At 39.6% G+C, this 14,801-nt stretch overlaps 1 protein-coding gene across 1 annotated transcript in view; it reads left to right on the top strand.

Annotated features, from left to right (window-relative positions):
- Ryr2 (ryanodine receptor 2) overlaps nucleotides 1–14,801 on the top strand; it is a 401,257-nt gene that overhangs the window by 189,418 nt on the left and 197,038 nt on the right. The window contains exons 30-35 of the mRNA XM_035441718.1: nucleotides 4,567–4,775; nucleotides 5,974–6,326; nucleotides 7,675–7,789; nucleotides 10,069–10,229; nucleotides 11,976–12,138; nucleotides 12,461–12,547. Coding sequence (XP_035297609.1) covers nucleotides 4,567–4,775; nucleotides 5,974–6,326; nucleotides 7,675–7,789; nucleotides 10,069–10,229; nucleotides 11,976–12,138; nucleotides 12,461–12,547 — 1,088 coding nt within the window. The remainder of the gene's footprint in view (nucleotides 1–4,566; nucleotides 4,776–5,973; nucleotides 6,327–7,674; nucleotides 7,790–10,068; nucleotides 10,230–11,975; nucleotides 12,139–12,460; nucleotides 12,548–14,801) is intronic.

Below are 14,801 nucleotides of genomic sequence, written 5' to 3'. Positions count from 1 at the left end.
CCTCTTCTGGTCACCGTGGACACCTGGACACATGTGGTACACATAAATTTATGCAGGCATACACATATACATAAGCATTAAAAATAAACATTATATAAAATTATATAAAAGTCAAGAGAAGTTTGATGTTTGGTACATTTATCTCCTTCATAAATATTTGAAAGGATGTTGTAAAAATACATCTCTTTTAAGCTCATTAAAAATGCTGTTCAAAAGCATAAACATTTTTAATGGAATTTAATTACCTTTATCAACTCTTTGGGAAGTGTTAACTCTAAAACAGTATAAGAAATAGTACAGTCATTCTTGTATAAATGACATTTTTATCATTGTTATTTAATTTAGTTGTTCTTTCCTGTTTTACTTGTGTCGTGTGTGTGTGTGTGTGTGTGTGTGTGTGTGTGTGTGTGTGTGTGTGTGTGTGTGTTTACAGGTGTTTATGAAAGCCAAAGATTGACACTGGGCATCTTCCACTATTGCTCTCTGCTTTATCATCTGAGGCAGTGTCTCTCACTGAACCCAGCACTCACTGACTGCTAAGACTGGCTGGCCAATTAGCTCCAGGATCTGTCTTTCTTTTCCTTTCCTTTCCTTCCATTTTTTTTTTTTTTTTTTTTTTGCTACAGTACTAGGGGCAATGTCCAACCATACCTGGCTTTCTTATATGGTTGGCCATTATCTAAATTTAGGTTCTTATGTTTGGGCAGCAGTTGTTTTAGTGACTGAGCCATCTCCCAACCCATGAATTTTACTTTTTTGAGTCATAAGACGAATTTTAATGGCTGTCCATATTTAATCTTGTATATCACAGACAACTATTCCTTTACTGTGGGTAGATTGATTTTTACTTCTTTTTTTAATCTGAAATTAAATTCAGTGAACTTCCAGGATATGTTGTAGACATACTTTACTTTAAAACCATAATCATAATCAATGTTTATTGCTGTTCACTATAGCAAAGAGATGGAACCCAACCTAGCTAATACATCAACAGAGGGATGGATTATGAAAATGCAGTACATGATTAAAATGGAATGCTGTTCAATGCCAAAGAAAAATGAAATTCTTTTTTTCAGAAAGCAAACTGCATATTCTCCCTCTTGGCAGAATACTGGCATATAATATATGTATGTGTACAGTATAGCAGTTAGAAAGGAGAACAAGCAAGAAAGGGAACCTATTAGGAATGGGGAAGGGCAGGTTGCAGGTAATAGGCGCTTGAGTCATCAAAGAGGATGACTCAAGTTAATTGTTTGTGACGTATGTCAACTTATGTATGTTAGCAATAACATAAAGTTAATTGTTTCTCTCTGCTCAACTCTGTCATGCATTTTTCATCCTTATGTGATAGATAAAAACATAAAATATATTTGATAGTGGAAGTGTGAAATTCACTGTGAATCTCCACAGCTTCAGCATGGCTATTCTAAATGTATAGAAGTTCATTGAGGTGGAGAGATGTTGGATCTAATTAATCTGACTCTGTAATGTTTTTAACTTGCAAGATTTGTTCTTTACAGTAAATCTCTAATTATTAAAAAACATACTCCTATCATGTGGGTGTTAAAGGAAATGGGATTAAATCTCAGAGAATATGTGCAACATGCAAAGAGTCGTGTAGCCATTTTGAGTGGAGGGAAGATTTAGACCCAAGTCAGCTGCGTGTCAGAATCTCTGAATACCTCATCTTCTCTAAAGGATAATGTGGTATTTGGTTAGCATTTATCTATATCTTTTGGTCCCTCAATAGATGGTGAACAGTTTGGGGCTGATATCTCTTTGTTACTCAACTTTATTTCTAATTTCTGGCACACAGCAGCTGATATTCCTCAAATAAAGAAACAATTTCTCAATGAATATGAGCAAGATGTCACACTTGTTTAGAAGGTTAAGCAGGGTTTCTTATGCAGAGTTCTGTTACTGGACTCACCATACAGCACTAAGTGTTAGACTTGAAGAACATGCCATGCAAGTCATTGTATCCATATCATTCCAACACATTTGTTCTTGGAAAGGACATTAGCATGTACTGTTTTAGTAACTGAAGTACATGTGATGGGAACTGTCTCTTCTTTCCATAAGCAAAGACACATTCACTAGAAGAAATTTGTCAAGGGACATAGGAAAAGAGAGACCAAGAAGTGTTAAAAAGTCTTTCTAAAAGAAGCTTTTTGGATAAACATTCTGGTGTTTTTCCTACTTGGAAACAGAATGCTTGTTTTATGAGATGCATGTCCATGAATATTTTCTCATATATGAATGAACCTTTGAAGTATAAACTTTCAATATCTAGATATTCTTCCATCCAAGAGGTATACGTGCGTGTATATGTATGTATGCAATATAAACTTGTGAATAGATTTAGTGCTTTTTCATATGTAACTCTTTGTATATATCACTAATTAACTTGATTTTAAAAATTAAGCTACTTTAAATGCACAACAAAAAGTCAGAGAATTACAATTAACACTCAAAGGTCTACCACTGAGATATTTGCAAGTCTGCAGTATCTTATCAGATGATAAAAAATTCTTCCACACAGTGATCATAAATAAATAGATATTTGTCATCCAAAGAGCTGATTCTGTCTTATTGTCTCTTCAGTGGTGTCAGATGGTGGGTTACACTTCCTAATCGGCACAAATGAAGTTCAAGTGTCTCCCATCTGTTCTATTTATCCTGTCCGTCCCATTAATTCCTTGGGGACCCTTATTTGCAACATTTTTTCCTGACTGATGGAGCAGAGCATGAGCCATCAGGAACAGCTGCAGCTGATTCAAATTTAACCACAAACTGATAATTTACACTTCTCAGGACTCAGCTGGATGTGTCCTTCCTACCTCCTCGGTGGTAGTATTGCAGCACAGCCATTGCTTTGCATTATACAGTGGAAACAGACTGGGGGAAACATTGAACATTATTATTTTAGGATTTATTTTATTATATTTTTATTTTATGTGTGTATGCCTATGTGTGTGTAAGCCATGTGTGTGCCAGTGTTCTTGGAGAGAGAGGGTGTTGGATCTCTTGAAGTTAGAGATACAGGCATTTGTGAGCTGCCCATGTAACTGCTGTAAATTGAATTCAGGTATTCTGATAGAGTAGTATCTGCTCTCAACTTCTGAGCCCTCACTTCAGTGCCCTGGAGTGGCACAGGAGATGGGCTATGTAATATGGGGGAGTCATTGATGTAATTTTTATTGTCTTCTGATGTGGAGATATTGTCTAATGCTTCTACTACCAGTGCCTCCAACAAGGAAAAAAGTGTGAATTCCTGTGACAGAGTTACTGAACACTGGTTTTCGTGGGACCTATTTGGGCCCTCTAAACTTTACTCTGCACCCATGGACTTTACTCGTGTGCTGGCTGCCCCACATTAATGTGAAACATTATAGCAAGAAATGAGGATTATAAAGAATATTTTCCCCTTGAAAAGAGGCATCCCACATCTGTTGCAAAAGTAATACTAACATCATTAATAGTAGATCCCAAAGATCTCAAATAAACAATTAGCACTATTAAGACAATTTTGTTCTTGTCCAATAATGGAAAGATTAGCTGATTCTACCTTTTGTTAGATTAGCCTATCAAGAATTTTATTAGTTTTTGTCCCATTGTTCATTGCTATGTGTGTGAGAACATGTTTATGTGCGTGATGTATATATGTGTTCATTTAACTTGGGCATATTATATCTGTGTATGTGCATATATAACCTATGTATAGTCCATATGTACACATGTATTCATCCATACCTATGGATACAGATATGCTATCCCACACACATTTAGATACATTTTCCTTAGGCCTAGTCTTAGCTCATCCCAGGAGGGAAAAAAAGTCTCTTCAAAGATCAGAATAGCTGTGAACATTTCAAAATGTTTAATTATTTTTGTTTTATCTGTATAGGCATTTTATGTATATGTATTGAATGTACCATGTGTACCTGGTACTCAAGAAGTCCATAATTAAGTGTTGCATACCCAGGAACTGGAATTACAGATGGCTGTGAGCCTGCATGTGGGTTCTTAGAACTGTACCCATGTCTCTATAGGAACAACACATGCTCTTAACCTCTGAACCATCTTCTAGCCATGTTTGTCTCCAGCCATTTTCTCCTTGAGAATACATGTGAAGAAGCCAATGACATTGGCCATGTCTGGTGTTGTGACATATTGAGCCCTCTGGCTAGTTGAAGAACAAGGCAAAGGGAGCCACACTTCCCTTGGTCCTTGATCCTTCCTCACTTTCATTTGTAAAAGAAGGATGTACACCTGATGAATTGTGTGGGCTGTCCGAAGGGGTCCTTATAAGAATGGACACTCCAAGATTCCTTGAGGTCAGGTGGGGGAATGCACTTTTATACAGGCTGCAGTTAGTAAATCACAATGTTAGAATCATATACCTCTACTGTCTTAATGTCAGTGATTTCTTCATTGCAACATGTTCTTTTTAGGTTGATGGTTTTCTCAGAGCCAGGACTCAGGAAGCAATCTGTTTATTATGCCTTGCTAAGAGAATCTCACATTAAATACTAAGGATTGTGATTTCTGTTTTTTTTTTCCCAGGATTCATCCCTGTGTGTAGCCTTGGGGTGGCACAAGTAGGCAGGATGAACTTTGGAAAGGACGTCAGCACTTTGAAATATTTCACCATCTGTGGCTTACAAGAAGGCTATGAGCCATTTGCCGTTAACACAAATAGGGACATCACTATGTGGCTGAGCAAGCGGCTTCCTCAGTTCCTTCAGGTTCCATCAAACCATGAACATATTGAGGTTTGCCTTTCCTTTAATAATCAAGCCTTTTCTCAAAACTAGAAGTGGGATATATGTATGTATGGGAACTTCTATGTGAACAGCTTTGTCCAGTTATTAAAATGCTTACTGATATGTGTTACATAGTAATAGGATCTAAGCAAAGGGTTAATCTCTCCTTGGGTGCTTTATCCAGTAGCTTATCAGCTGATGAAGAATGTCATTTATGCACTGTCAATGTTGGGATAGATCTGGTTGTGTATAATTGTGACATGAACTGCTCAACCTGTCTTTAGAGTTAGGGCAGGACTTGATTATTATATTATCCCTAGGTATCCACAGGGAATTGACTGTATGTTTCCCTTGGATACCATCATCTGCTGTTGCTCAAGTCCCTCATACAAAAGGACAGTATTTCCACAGAACCTACACAAATCATCCTATGCAATGCCAGAGTTTCTAAATTATTTACAATATGTAGTACAATGTTAGTGCTATATAAATAATTGTATTGCCAATGAGAAGAGAGTGGTCATACTCAGTACAAACATGTTTCTCTCCATGTATTCTACATGGTGCTTTGGGTGAATCACAGACATGGAACCTGTGTGTAGATAGGACTGAGTGTGTAGTCACAGCATGGTGTTCTAGTTTTACAGTCTCCACAAAATGCTGTTTGGGGTAGATCATCTTCAGTATCTATCCACATGAAATGCATTGGTTATTGTTAACGTCATCTCCAGAGTCTGAGCACCTGAAAGGCACTGGTTATTGTTAAGATCAGGAGATTGACAGTGGTGATTACAATGGGAACCATGACATCTTGGTTTTGTTTCTTGTTGTATGATTAAAGTTATCTTGACAAAAACAGCTTAGGGAAGAAAGACCTTATTTTAGCCCATAGCTCCAGGTTTTAGGTTCCAGGTTCCAGTTCCATCACAGAGGGAGAGTTCCAGCAGTGGGAATTGGAGGGAGTTTATATCACAGCCATAGTTTGGATGACAGGGCTGTGATTACATGATCATTAGATGATCAAAGATTCCCTCTCTAGGGATTAGTGCTACCCACAGTGGAAGGTCTGCCCACCTCAATCAACCCAGTGAAGATCTTTCATAGGCATGTCTGTAGGCCAATATAGTCTAGAAAATTGCTCTTCCTAAGTGATTCCACATTGTGTTAAGCTGACACTCAAAACTAATGGGCTTCTTCATCTTACTAGGTAACAAGAATAGATGGCACCGTAGACAGTTCTCCATGTCTGAAGGTCACTCAGAAGTCCTTTGGTTCTCAGAACAGCAACACTGACATTATGTTTTACCGTCTGAGCATGCCCATTGAGTGTGCTGAGGTCTTCTCGAAGACTGTGGCAGGAGGGCTCCCTGGTGCGGGCCTCTATGGGCCCAAGAATGATCTGGAGGATTATGATGTGGACTCTGATTTTGAGGTTTTAATGAAGACAGCTCACGGTCATCTGGTGCCTGACCGCATTGACAAGGACAAAGAAACACCGAAGCCAGAGTTCAATAACCACAAAGATTATGCTCAAGAAAAGCCTTCACGCCTAAAGCAAAGGTGACTAGAATAGATAGTGTGGTGACTTGTGTGGGCTGGGGTTCTGTTTGTGTATATATACACTACACTTGTGTGTGTGTGCGTGCAAGTATCTCTCTCTCTCTCTCTCTCTCTCTCTCTCTCTCTCTCTCTCTCTCTGTGTGTGTGTGTGTGTGTGTGTGTGTGTGTGTTTAGGCCAGAGGAGGATGCCCAGTTGATTATTCTTCTCATTCTTTACCTTATTTTTGGAGGCAAAATCTGTCAAAGAACCTGGAGCTTGACAGTTCTGCTAGTCCTTCTGTCCCTTGAGCTCCACCCCTCCAGTTCTAAGATTACAGGCATATACTTTTGCACCTGGCTGTTTAAATGGGCACTGATAATCTGAACTCAGGTCCTCATGCATGTGTGGCAAGCAGTTTACCTAACAAATCATCTCTCTAGTCATTAGTTTGGATGTTTGGAGACAGAATCTCACTCTGTATGCCAGCCTGGCCTGAAACTCATTTCAGTCTTCCTGCTTTAGCCTCCTGTGTGCTGGCATTATGGGTGTGAATTGCTGAGCTAAGCTACAGTATGTTTTTATGTTATATGGTTATCAAGTGGTCCAATCTGTAGTAGAGGTTAAAGGATTTTAGTATTCATCTTTCTCCTCCTCCTATTCATTCATTCATTCATTCATTCATTCATTCATTCATTCACCCATAAAAGATTTTACTGAGGAGCATGACCCAAGTTGTGGTTTTCTAACTTGTGAACCCAAATATCATCTGTTCATAGTTATCTATATTTATACTCTTAGTTGAGACTTAAAGAGAATTCTCTCTAAAGCAGCAGTTCTCAACCTGTGGGCCATGACCACTTTGATGATTATATACCAGAGAGCCTATGTATCACATATTTACATTATGAGTCATAACAGTAGAAAAGCAATAGTTATGAACTAGCAACAATAATTTTATGAGTGGGTGTTACCAAACATGAGAAACTGTAGTAAAGGATTACAGCAATAGGAAGGTTGCAAACTATTGCTGTAAATACTATTTTCTGTGATCAGAGAGACATGTTACTATAGCATCTCTTCGTGCATTGATCAGTGTTTCTCAAATGCAGTACTATTGCCACTCTGGTCAGGCCATTTTTTATTGTAGGAATACCCCTAGAAATGAGTGTTGTGTGATGCCCCTCACATATACCTACCAGATGTCATACTGCTCTATTAACAAGCTAGGACAACCAAAAACATTTCCCCCTGTAGCCAGATGTTCCCTGGGCTGGAGAATGCCCTGTTGAAGACTTTTTGGCTAATAATCTCATATTCGAACTGGCAGAAAATGTTGCTGTTGCTTATTCCTCGTCTTACACATTGCAGATTCTTACTTAGAAGGACAAAGCCAGATTATAGCACAAGCCATTCTGCAAGACTCACTGAAGATGTCCTTGCTGATGACCGGGATGACTACGAGTACCTGATGCAGACATCCACGGTATGTCCATAAAGAACTTAGTGTACTTCCCATCTCAAATACTCTACTTTGATATATTGGTATTGGCAGTGTTTTTCCATTTTAGGAGGGGGTGTAGCAGAAATTATAATTGGTCTTAATAATAAGAAACGAGATAGGGGTTAATGCTGAAGGATCAGAGAAGCAGAACAGTCAGGCACTAATTCTTACCTCTACCAAATCCTCAGACCAAAGAGGCCATCCTGTCCCTATGAATTCTCAGACTGAATGCTGTCTCTACAAAATCTCAGACTGAATGCAATGAGCTCCTGTCTCCTCTTGCCTTATATTTCTCTCTCCACCCAGTCATATCATTCCTGTCTCCACCACCCTAGTGCTAGTATTAAAGGCATATAGCTCCCAAGTACTAGGATTAAAGGTGTGGGACACTACCTCCTGGCTCTGTTTCTCTTTGAGACTGAATAAACATAGTGTAGCCCAAGGTGGTCTTGAACTCTCAGAAATTCACCTCTGCCTCCTGGGTGCTGGGATTAAAGGTGGCTAGCTCAGCGCTCTGATCTTCAGGCAAGCTTTATTTATTAAAGCACAAACAAAATATCACCACAGGGGCTGGGTCTACTGTAGCCCAGGCTGGCTTTGAACTTCCTTTGTAGCTGAAATGACCTTGAACTCCTAACTTTCTGCCTCTGTCTCCTAAGTGTTAAGTTTATAGACATGTGCTACCATGCCCAGGTTATGTGGTACTAGGAGATGGTATCCAGAGCTTTCTGCATGATAGACAAACACTACATCAACTGTCCCCAGACCTTATTTTGCTTTTGGAGATGGTAGGTATCTCATTATGTAGTCAAAGCTGCCCATGAACTCTCTATCCTCTTTTCTCAACCATTGTAGCACAGGTATCGCAGTCATGTGCCACCAAACTCATCCAAATAAATTCTTAAAAGTAATTATTTGCTTATATTTTTAGACGTATTTTAGGGATGGAAATTTCAAAGAAAAACTTGTGTTGTGATGTCTGTTAAGTAATGAGAGCTATTCTAAGTAACTGTCCTTAACAGACATCTATAATTCAGACTTCAACATCTAGTTTCTTGATGAAATTTGACAATTCCACTGGACTTTTCAAAGTCCATATGATTTAGTTCATCTTAGCAAACTGTCTGAGAGCAGGTAATTTATTATACTTTTCATGGGGCCCAACTTTTGCTGCCTGCCATTTTAAATTTTCAGAACGATGTATCTAAAATACCAAATTGGAAAAAAAAAGTTGTATCTATTATATCATGCTCCTGTGCTATTTTCAAAAGTTATTTGTTTTGATTTGATGTATATAAATGTTTGCTTGCATGTAAATATGTACATGATTTGCATGCAGCGATAGTGGACACACACTAGAAGAGGACATTCAATCCCTTGGAACTAAGGTACAGGTAGTTTTAATCTACCACTTGAGTGCTGTGAACCAAACCCAAGTACTCTGCAGGAGCAACAAGTGCTATTAACTGCTGAGCCATCTCTCTAGTCCCTGAGTGCTTCCATGTATGAGTTTGGTGTTCACACATTAGATCCAAAGAAGTGACTTCAGATTTGGAATTTTCCATGTAAGAGAAAGGAGAAGTCACTTATGCAAAGAGGCCCATGACTAAAGTGAAACTATCATGTACTTGCAGACATTTAAGGAATTGAAAATTTACCTATCTAAAAATTGATATATATATATATTATATATATATATATATATATATATATATATATATTTCCTGTGTACATGTATACACAAATACCTAGGAATGTACAGACCACACATTATTTGTCATGTTGTCATAGATAATCTTATTTTTTCATTTCTTTGTGTGTGTGTGTGTGTGTGTGTGTGTGAGAGAGAGAGAGAGAGAGAGAGAGAGAGAGAGAGAGAGAATGTGTGTGTGTGTGTGTGTGAGAGAGAGAGAGGAGAGAGAGAGAGAGAGAGAGGAAGAAAAAAAGAGAGAATGTGGTGTGTGTGTGTGTGTGTGTGTGTGTGTGTGTGGTGTGTGTGTGTGTGTGAAGGTCAAACTCACTTGAGGTTGAAGTGATGAATAGTTGTAAGCTGCTCAATATGTGTTCTTGGTCCTCTAGAAGAGCAGAAAATACTTATAACCACTTGATCTTAATCTTTTTTAATGCTAGCCCCTTTTTCTGTACTATTCTAATTCAGCCAAATGGTCTTAAATAAAGAAGTATATATTCTTGGATAATCCAAAGGCTCAGATGGCACCCATGTTTTGTTTTGCCCTCACTTGGTTCCTCTGTCTCTACAGTACTATTACTCAGTAAGGATCTTTCCTGGACAAGAACCTGCGAATGTCTGGGTGGGCTGGATTACATCTGACTTCCACCAGTATGACACAGGCTTTGATTTGGACAGAGTGCGCACAGTGACTGTCACTCTAGGAGATGAAAAAGGAAAAGTCCACGAGAGGTTGGTCCTTCTAGTGTTTTACACAGAAATATGTCTGAAAAAATATTGATAGGCCCAGATACTCTTGTTTCCTGTATTTTGTACTCAGGATATTTCCATTTATAGGATAATATAATTAAGCCATTGATGTCAATGTCCTCTTTTCTTATGCATACAAACCAGCAAGGAATCTAAACATATTAAATGCAAAACTCATATAATAAGAATACTGTGTCCTTTGGGGTAAGGATCATGTCCTTCAGGTGATGCAACTAAGGACTTAGGTTGCCAATATGTGACCTTGTCTTATGGATGAGAGATGAGTGAGTTGAGGTGGAGTGCCTATGGTCTGATAAGCCCCTTGGGGACTGGCAGTGTGGGGAGGAGAGTGCACAGACAGAGTGGGCTCGTAGTTTAGAGTTAGATGAGGGGCACACCTTTGAACTCCGACTGAGGACCAGTGGATTCTTTCCTCAGCTTTGCCCTTGACTCGCTGTGTGGCCTCGGGTAAGTCAGTTACATTTTGTGTACCATCCTTTCTCATTTGTAAAACACCGAACTCAAACCAAACCTTCAAAAAAGTGAAGAAGGCCATCTTCCTTGCAGAATAAGACAAGGGAAGATCCTCCCATTTGCTTCTACCCTGTGCGCCCATGCGATCCTCTCTGATCTGCTATGACAGGTCTCAGAAAGAGTCTTCCATAGTGTTGCTTTTCCTCTTCAGCTGAGCCATCCTTTTTGGTGACCTGGGAAATGCGCTGTCCCTCCCTCAGCACTGCAGACAGATGAGGGCTTCTGCAAAAGCCTCAAAGAGTACTTGATACCAGCATGGGACCCCAAATACCATGTCTCTTAAAGAATAATTGGGACATGTATTTAATTTTCAAAGAAGTCAATAATACAAGGGAAACACTGATTTTATAAGAATGCTATAGCTGACCAGTTATTAGAGTTGGAAACAGAGGATGAGGGAGCATCATCAAGTACCAGGTGCCTAGCGCAAAGAAATGCAACCTGCATTTGGACAATCCGAAAAGGACTTTATCCCAGCCTTTTTGTTTTTGTCTCCCTTCCTGCCTGCCTCTGGCTTTTCCTTGCTACTCTTGTGATGTGTTGGCTGTAGTGCAACTAAGAGAAAGGAATAGAACTTTCCAATGAAGGTCTGGTGAAGGTGAAGTCAGATGGAGTTTACAGTCAGCATTGCTGCGTGCATTACCTACTCAACTGTCCTTTGTGGCATCACCAGAAATTATGCATAGAGGCACATCATTTTGGTCAGATATATTATTGCACTCATGGCTCATGGAGAATTTGCCTGGGGATTTTAATAGTATTTAGGATGAATTCTCTCATCTCAGAACAAGTAGTGGTGTGTGTGGGGGTGGTGGTCGTGGTGGTGGTGATAATTCAAATTTGGATACTTATTAAATAGTTAAACTTTTTTGAACCTCAGGAAAAAAAGGGTCCAGTTTGGTTTGAGTTTTTCTGTTTGTTTGTTTTGTAGAGGAGGTACAGTTCAATCCTTATTGGTGCCAAGCTCATTGGCCAATTAGACATGCAACAGACCTGATCTAGACTGTCCCCTGCAGTCAATGAAGTACTGCTCAGAATCACAGACTTGGGCCCATTTTGCATCTCTCCCATTACAGCATGAGCTTGTTGCTTGCACAGCATAATTTAGGCTTAGTTTGCAAAGATATAGTTGCTTTCTCTCATAGATGAGTTTGTACAAGGATACAAATGTAGATTGTTCTTTCTTTAATTCAGCATCAAACGCAGCAACTGCTATATGGTGTGTGCGGGAGAAAGCATGAGCCCTGGGCAAGGACGAAACAACAGCAATGGGCTGGAGATTGGCTGTGTGGTGGATGCTGCCAGTGGGCTGCTCACGTTCATTGCCAATGGCAAGGAGCTAAGTACTTACTACCAGGTATGTGGTCAGAGGTGGCCTTCTTCGGCTTTTGCTCCTGCTAAAGGGAAGCACATTTCCTAAGATGAAAAACTCTTAGAGATGGAGGAGAACAGAAATGAGTTTATGACAAGCGCAATTATCTTTTTCATATTTGCAGCATCATAAGCCTTTTAGAGTTAACAGTATTTCCCTTCAAAGCTGTCTGTGTAATTATGAACCCAATGATTACTGCCAGGTTATTCAGTCTCCTTCTGTCACTTGCTTGTAAAGGAAATGCTTGTTTCTTTGCCCCCTTTTTCCTTTCTTTACTAATAGTCACATACTCATTTGTTCATTTAAGGTGGAGCCAAGCACAAAGTTATTCCCCGCGGTTTTCGCACAAGCTACAAGTCCCAATGTTTTCCAGTTTGAGTTGGGCAGAATAAAGGTAAGCGAGACTCTGTTGTAGTTTTCTCCTCTTGCTGTAATAAAACACTCTGACCAATAGCAGCTTGGAGAGGAAAGGATTCATTTGAGATTATACTTCCATTACTGAGGGAAGTCAGGGGAGGAAACACTGAGGAATGTTGCTTACTGGCTCCCTCTCTGGCTTGCTCAGATAGCTTTCTTATGCAGCCCAGGAGCCTAGTGCTCTTACCACCCACAGTGGACTGAGCCCTCCTACACCAGACAAGCCCATTGGAGAGACAGTCATTCATTCATTTATCTCTATATTTTTATTTCTTATTAGTGCTTTGGCTGTGTGTATGTATGTGGCATACTTGTGTGCATATGGTGCCCATGGAGACCAGAAGAGAGCATCAGATACTCTGATACTGGAGTTACAGGTGGTTGTGAGCTGCCAAGTCAGTGCTGGGAACCAAAGCCAGGTTCTCTGTAAGAGCAGTAAGTGCTTTTGACTGCTGAGTTATCATTCCAGGACTGGAGTCAGTAGTTTTAGTTGATTTCCCATGTGTCTTCAGATTGTGTCAAGATGATAATAAAAACTAACCAGGACAGACTATAATACTGAATTCCTATTATGTTGTATTAGTGCCTAGTATGTACTTCCAAAATGGATGGTGTATTTTATTACCAATATAGATATTCTCTAGAGGAAAGATAGACAGCCACATTTGAAAATCTCTTTCAGGTCACTGTGATAACATAATTCTAGAGTTTCTTTTTTTGGATATATTGTTCAATAAAACAATGCTTATAGAGAAAAAACTCACCAAATTGCATACAATAAATTGTTGGCCTGGTGACCAGATGTCATCTTTTAAACCATGCATTGAGGAGAGAATGATATGTGTGGTTCTCTGGAAACATAAATGGAAGAATAGCTAAGATGCACTGGGCAGAAGAGATGGAGATGATATTTGGGTTGGTTGAAAATCAATCATGATTTTCCAGGTATATTTACTGGGAGAGGCCTTCCTAGAGAAGAAACAGAGAGTACAGAAGTGTGAAGAGTGAAAGTGATGAGGTTTAAGTGGTTCATTGTGATGAACTTGAGGATTTCTGCTGGGGCATGGTTAGAGAGTGACGAGTTCAGATTTAAGAGGTATAGGGCATATGCTATGATGAAAAGTTGGCATGTATTATGTAGGGTTGTTTCCTGACATTTGAAGAGGGGTGTTGAGTGCATTGCAATTTGCTTTGGAATAGTATACTGGTAGGAAAATGGAGGTGCAGAATGAGAGCAGGCATTGGTAATGTGTACTGCTGATGTGATACTGTCTGCAAGGTGGCTGTGCTAAGGGCCCTGAGAATCACAGTAGAGAGGAACTGGAGGATTCATAGTTTCCTGGGAGAAGGTAATAGGACTTGACAAAACAAATTGGTTTAATAAGATTAGTTAATTGGATTTTAGTATCAAAAATAAGGCTGATATATAAATTTTATCCAGTTTGGATGATTTTCGAGTGTTCAGGCCACAGCTAGACAAGCTTGTTGAAACTGAGGAAAGAAATTGGAATTCTTTTTGCAGTTGTAAAGTTGGGGTGGTAGGTGTAGTGCTCTGGGTAGTGTGGTTGATTGTGTTTCCAGGCACAAGCACACATCTGCAGACTGTGACTCTCAATATCTATTGAGCGGAATGAAAGCAGCTTAAGTAGAAATCTTATCTTCTTGAAGCTTAACATCTTCTCAATGAATTTACATATGTATAAGGCATGCATATATACTTATCTAGCTATAGTTGTAGACGGGGTTGGGGAACAGAGTTGGGGGGAAGACAGGGAGACAGAAAGATGGAGACAGACAGACAGAAACACATGCTGTGCTGAAAATTAAGACTTTTTTTGTAGTCTAGAGGTTAGGTGAAATTTGGTGTTGAGAATTGTTGAAATATCTGCATATGGGAAAGGGAGAAGATGGAGGGATGGGGAATCTGGTTGTATCAACTAAGGAAGAGGTGTACATGAGAGGGGTTGAGAATAAACCACCAGGAACGTGGGAGGAGAGCTGGGGAGGTATGTTACAGAGGCCACTGTGTGTGTAGAATCTGAGTGGCCAGCAGTCACAGATCAAAAATGGCACAAAACGATCAATGCAACTTGAGCTGAGGGAACTTGTAGATGTGTTGGCTAGGAGGATTTTTGGTGAAGGGATGAGAAGAATTTCCACAAAATGCTAGGAGAAGCTGTATGACAGTGAATTCAAGAAGGGATGTGAGAGTGGAGTAAAGAGGGGTGTGG

The sequence above is a fragment of the Cricetulus griseus genome, chromosome 3 (assembly GCF_003668045.3).
Source record: "Cricetulus griseus strain 17A/GY chromosome 3, alternate assembly CriGri-PICRH-1.0, whole genome shotgun sequence".
NCBI lineage: Eukaryota > Metazoa > Chordata > Mammalia > Rodentia > Cricetidae > Cricetulus > Cricetulus griseus.
This window is presented reverse-complemented; position numbering and strand designations above follow the sequence as displayed.